The 6,428-nt window shown below is 47.4% G+C and overlaps 1 protein-coding gene across 1 annotated transcript; it reads right to left on the reverse strand.

Annotated features, from left to right (window-relative positions):
• Positions 1-4,104: 4,104 nt before the first annotated feature.
• Positions 4,105-5,674, reverse strand: LOC136533098 (uncharacterized). Its single transcript, XM_066525666.1, has one exon. It carries the CDS (start codon positions 5,574-5,576, stop codon positions 4,632-4,634), a length of 945 nt encoding a protein of 314 aa, XP_066381763.1. The 5' UTR covers positions 5,577-5,674; the 3' UTR covers positions 4,105-4,631.
• Between the last annotated feature and the right edge of the window lie 754 nt (positions 5,675-6,428).

The raw sequence follows: 6,428 nt of genomic DNA on the forward strand, positions 1-6,428 counted from the left end.
TTCGACATCAACGAGCCAGAAGTTCACCATGGCGGTAATGCATCACTTAGCGCTCTTGTGTGTTTCTTAGCATATGCAGATTTTGCTCGGTTCTTAAATCATTGTTTCTTTTTTTTTACAGTGCTTGATTTGAACTTACCACTAGATGAGTTCGGTGCAGTTAATTTCGACTATCTACAAAATCTTGCTGGTAACTTTTTTTTTGACACAATCACATTATTCATTTTAGTTAAGCCACGGCTACTTTGTTGAAGCGCTTGCTAATGATGCTACGGATACTTTGTTTCTTTTTTCCTCTACTAGATCATGCTCATGATGCTACCGTTCAACCAAATCCTCGAAGGAAGGACATGACAGACCACGAGTGCGCACAAGTGTACCAAGCTTTGTTGACTAGAAGCAATAATGGGAAACTAAGGAGGAAGGATACAAGCATCGTTGCTGCTCAATTTGGTGTGCACATCCGGTTCGTTCAACGCCTATGGCGGAGAGGTAAAACACAACTTGATCATAATATTCCAGTTGTGGTTACTAGTACAAAGCAGGGTAGAAGTGGACACAAGGCAATCCCACCTAATTTGGAACTTTTGCGCAACATCCCTCTCAAGCAAAGAATGACAATAGAAGATGTGTCTAGTAAACTTGGTATGAGCAAATCTAAAATACAAAGATATTTGAAAAAAGGTTTAATTAGGTGGCACTCAAGTAGCATCAAACCATATCTCACAGATGCAAACAAGAAGACTAGGTTGAAGTGGTGTGTTGATATGATTGAGCAAGGCTTGTTTGATGATCCAAGATTTAAGGATTTTTTTGACTTTGTGTTCATTGATGAAAAATGGTTCTACCTCTCTAAAAAATCTGAAAAATATTACTTGTTACCCGAAGAAGATGATCCACACCGTACTTGTAAGAACAAGAATTACATCCCTAGGTTGATGTTCTTGTGTGTTTGTGCTCGGCCACGGTTTAGAAATGGAGAGTGTGTTTTTGATGGAAAAATTGGTTGTTTTCCACTTGTGACTTATGGGCAAGCTGTTAGAGGAAGTCACAATCGTCTTCGTGGAGAAGAAGTAATCAAGCCAATTACTTCAATCACAAGAGATGTGATTAGAGATTTCATGATAAACAATGTTCTACCGGCAATTAGAGCCAAATGGCCTAGAGAGGATGTGAACAAGCCAATTTTCATACAACAAGACAATGCACCTTCACATTTGAAAGTGGATGATCCTATTTTTTGTGAGGCCACCAAGCAAGAAGGTTTTGACATTCGACTCATTTGTCAACCACCCAATTCTTCGGATTTTAATATTTTAGATTTGGGTTTCTTTCGAGCAATTCAAGCAATTCAATACAAGAAAGACGCCAAAACAATAAAAGATCTAGTTCCCGCTGTCCAACAAGTAAGTTGATCAATTGTTGACACATGTTTTATAGGCATTCACACAATATTGTCCATTCATTGATTCATTTCTTGAACTAATGTTTTGTAGGCATTCTTAGAGTACTCTCCATGGAAAGCAAACAAGATTTTTGTAACACTTCAAGGTGTTCTAAAGGAAGCAACGAAGGTGAAAGGATGCAACAGGTTTAAAATTCCTCACATGCAAAAAGATAGACTAGAGAAAGAAGGATGGCTGCCATTGCAAATTTCTTGTGAAGCTTCCTTGCTTGCTGACTACGTTGCTAGTCTCCCTACAAATTAGAAGCTGCAAGTTAGTTTATGGAGCAAATGAAAAGAAGATGCAAATTTGGAGATGAATGTATCTTAGTTTAAATGCATGCTAGCTGAAGCAATCAGTTTTTGCTTGCATGTTAGGACGACTAAATGAGACATGTACCTTACTGTTCTTTCTTTTCATCTTGCTTCATCTTTGCATCTTCCAACTTCTTCATGTTGTGGATCTCTTCCAACTTCTCGACAACATCGTCAAGAAGAAGTATTGTGTTACCTCTCATTTGAAGTTTCTCCACATCCGGAATGTAGAACTCACAATCAAACTTCTCCATGAAGTGAAAAAACCTTGCTGGGAGCTCATAGTCTTCGTGGAGAAGGCCACAACGGGCACACATGCGAGCACGGCGGCGAGCTTGGAAGCATTCTTATCCGAAGACGCCGCCAGCATGGATCGTGCCGCAGCGAGGACATAGACACTCGATGAAGTCCCTCTCCACGGAGTCTGCCACCATCTCGACGTTGTCCGGCACCACCAGCGGCACCTCGACAGAGTCCATCGCCATCTCCAAGTCCAGCGCCTCTTCTGAGTTGGGCGCCAGCTTGGACTCCGGCGCTTCCTCCGAAACCACCCCACCTCTTCTGAGTTCGGCGCCACTTCATAGTCGAGCGCCTCCTCCGTGGCTGGAGCGAGCTTCATGGCGCCGGGCTCCATGGCAAGCGTGCTGCAGGAGACGAACACGAGCACGAGGAGGACGTGCGGCGAGCGGCGAGGCGAGGCGACGAGGACATGCAGTGTGCGGCGAGCAGCGAGGCTACGCGAAGAGGATGCAAGGCGAGGCGAGGCGAGGAGGGCGGCGGGAGGAACGAAGTGCGAGGCAGTGCGAGCGCTTATTGGATCGGCCAGCGGCAAGCCAAATGGGTGCCCTGAGTAACGAACAGGCGCGATCAATGCGGGCGGCGTGCACGCGCGCGATTAAGGGAGGGGTAATCGCGTCCAAACTTGCCCTCGGGTGCAGAGAACGACATGATTTGTGAAAACTAGCCAAGTACCCAGAACGACTTGAAATCTGGGTATGGAGGGAGTAATTATGAGACTGACTTTAGAGGTAACAAATACAATGTAGGCTCCGTTCGGTTTGCTGAAACTTTGTTGAATTGGCTTAAAAGCACTGTTCTGGCTGAATTATTGTGAGAGAGAAACACTGTTCCGATTGGAAAAAAAAATAAGCTAAATAGTACGAATTATAAGATAAAATAGTCTCATACATTGCTATATAATTATGAGACTGACTTAAGAGGTAACAAGTACAATGTAGGCTCTGTTCGGCTTGCTGAAACTTAGCTGAATTGGCTGGAAAACACTGTTCTGAATTGTTGTGGGAGAGAAACACTGTTCCGACTGAAAAAAATAAGCTGAATAGTACGAATTATAAGATAAGCCGAACGGGGCAGTAATCTTCTTTTAAGTTGTCTCGTAGTAATTCTAGAGTCCTTAATTTGTGGATACAACAATGGAATGTCTGTGAGTTGCATGACAACAACTACTTGTAAAATAGTGTGTAAGTTGTCTCATGGTCAAATTTGAACTCATGAGGTGGTTGTTTCATGAAACAACAACATTTTTCTCTCTCACATCTCTCTTTCCTCCACGTCAGCAAAAATCCTACGTGACACTGCATGAGACAGACCATGAGCCTGCTGACGTATAGCAATGTACTTACCGACGAACAACCATAGTGTACGTGGAACGGTCGACGGTGCCGGCAGGCGGCAGCTGCCAATGCCAGCTACCCCGGTAGATCAGAAGAGAAGAGATTGCACGTTTGCGTCGGCTTCCAGCCCAAGAGAACACAACGACCTGCCAAACCCAACCTAAGGGCCCGTATATTTCAGCTTTTATTTATATGGCTTCTAATGGTTAAAAGCCAGAAGCTATTTGGTTAAAAGCAAGAATCTTTGGCAGAACACGTTTTGGTCACCAACCAAACAGGCCCTAAAAAGCTAAAACAGACATCCTAGCTATTAAATTGATTTTTAAAGAGTTGAAAAGCTAGTTTCTGACGAAATAAATTAGATGCTGAACACATGTTTTGATGATTTTTTTCTGGCTTTTGGTGTGCCAAGAAGCTAAAAGTATATTACAAAAGCTAATAGCAAAAAGCCAAAAGCCAGATTTTTTAACAAAAAGACTAAAGGTTTTAGCTTAAATAAATATTGCCTAAGGAGAAGGCAAAACATAGTCTTAGGACCTAGTTGTTTCAACACTTATTTGGCTTTTGCTATTAAAAAACCATGACACGAAACAAACGGTCCAACAGTTGAGTTGGCTTTTGAAAAACTATAAAGCTGGCGTCTGAGGAAATGCAATAAAAACTGAAAAACACGTTGAGGGTAGCTTTTCTGGCTTTTAATGTGCTGAAAAACTAAAAATTTATTAAAACAGCAACAATCACAATCTAAAAGCTAAAAAACAAGCTCTTGAGCCAAAAGATAAAAAACTACACAACTCAAATAAACAAACCCTCAGGCCGGATGTTTGGTCAAAAACTGAGATGTGGCTTTGTTTGCGTGGTAGTATCGGTGATGGAATGACACTACGGTTTGTTTGTTATCTCCTTGATGATGGGTTTTCAGAGGGTCGAGGTCCACATCAGACACCAGGAGAAAAGAAAAAGAGATATGAATTAAGCAAATTAAGCCTGGCCCAACCAGAGCCTGCTAGGTTTTAGCCCGCCCACAAACCTTAGTGGACAGGGCCTGAGCACAGATGTGGATGTTCGTCCGACTGGGAGGAACTACCGAAAGAATTCCACTGATCGCGATCCCTCCACGACATGCATCGTTTACATGGCTCGCCGCGCGCAAGCATGCACGATGCACGGCTGCATGCCCTGCGATCCGACCTCCGATCTCCACCGCCGGGTGCCTCATCGATCGCGCAAGCGGCACCTCAGAAAGCAGCGACGGCGGACATGGCCACGACGATGACGGCAGCCACGAGGCTGCGACGCGTGGCGCCCGCGCTCGCGCCGCTGTCGTCTTCGCCGTCGGATGAGGGGCCTGGAGCCTCCGCGGCCGCGGGGGTCCCCTTGGCCGGGCTTTCCTCGGTTTCCGGGCCGGTGCTGACCGCGGCCGACCCGTCAGGCGAGAGTACTACGACCTCCTCTTCTAACACGCCGTAGTCTTCGGAGGACGGGGCGGCGGCCATCTCGGAGGACGGGCTCTCGGCCTCGACCTCCTCCTCCGGGGCGCCGGCTGGGGCCTCAGACTCCTCCGGCGACTCGCTGGCCCCGAAGGGAGCGAAGGCCGGCGCCATGGTGGGCGCGTCCTCCAGTGGGGGAGCGGCGATATGTGAGCCCTCGAATTCTTCTGGGGCGCCCGCGGGGGCTTCCTCCGGCGACTCGCTCGGAGAGAGGTTCGGTGCCATCGTGGGCGCTTCTTCCTCCGGCGGCTCGCTCGCGAAGGGAGAGATGTCCGGCGCCATCGTGGGCGCTTCTTCCTCCGGCGGCTCGCTCGCGAAGGGAGAAATGTCCGGCGTCATCGTGGGCGCGTCTTCCTCCGGCGAAACGGCGGCAGGGCCGTTAGCGTCGAAGCCTGGTGCCATGGCGGGCGCGTCTACTTCCTCCGGGGAAGCAGCGGGCCCTTCGTTTTCGTCGCGGTAGGGCGCCGGGGCCTCGTCGGGGGACAGCCACGGGGTCTCCATTTCCCAGGCATCGTCATCAGGTGCCCCCGCGGGTGCCGCATTGGGTTCCCCGGCCGGTGCCTCCGACGGCGACGTTGACTCGGACTCGGACTCCTCCGGCGAGGGGGCTGGCGCGTGATGGACGGCGTGGACGGCGGCAGCCATTGCAACGAGGGCGAGCAGAATGCCGGCGAGTGCGGGGGCGGGGGCCATGTTGGTACGCGGCTTAGTTATTCTATCGACTGGGCAGGGAAGCTGCGGGCGTGCGACACCGGACCATGGTTAGCTCGAAGACGTAGCGCGAAGGCGGTGGCCGCGGGTCAGTTACACGGGTGGCGGAGAGTGACGGAGGTGGCATGGCTATCTTTGGCACCTTTCATCCCAACTCACATCTCTATGAGAGGAGGAGAAAAACTAACTTTATCAATAAAGCTGTTTTGAAAATAAATGTTTGACAAAAAAAAATAGCTCATGAAGCTGTTGTGAGCTGTGCCAAAAACTAGACCCTAATAAACTGCGCAGGATCAATGCAAGGTGGCTTAGACTGTGTTCAACAAGGAACCTATATCGGCATCTAAACCCAAAATGGGTAGCAAGAGACCCAAAATCAGTCTCCAACAGAGTAACTATACGGGAGGCCTATTTTCGGTTGCATGAGAGGCACAACTCAAATATGGGCATCCTCTCTCCTGGAAACCCATTTGCAGAAATGATTCTCTTTTAGGTCTTGTTGTTGAAGAAGATGCAGAATATGTATTCAACCTTTTGCCTATAGCGCTACCCAAAAGACGAATATGATCTTGTATTTTGGGTGTTGTTATTGGAGATAGCCTTATAAGATTGGGAACAGAAGGGGATGCATCTAGCTAAGCTATCCAAAATTAGTTCACTGAAGGAAAGGCCAACATTATTTACATGCAAACTTAAACTACACCATAATAAGAACTGAGATTTTTAAGTGAGAAGATGAGAAATATTCAGGCTGTTGTATCTCTGTTTCCCATACCTTTGGAAAATGAACAGTATATGTTAGGTCCGAACAAACTCAACGTCCATGAACCCTTT

Source organism: Miscanthus floridulus, unplaced genomic scaffold (genome assembly GCF_019320115.1).
Source record: "Miscanthus floridulus cultivar M001 unplaced genomic scaffold, ASM1932011v1 fs_786_2, whole genome shotgun sequence".
NCBI lineage: Eukaryota > Viridiplantae > Streptophyta > Magnoliopsida > Poales > Poaceae > Miscanthus > Miscanthus floridulus.

Coding starts and splice junctions, on each gene's coding strand:
- LOC136533098 (XM_066525666.1), bottom strand. CDS start 5,576: ATGGCCCCCGCCCCCGCACTCGCCGGCATTCTGCTCGCCCTCGTTGCA.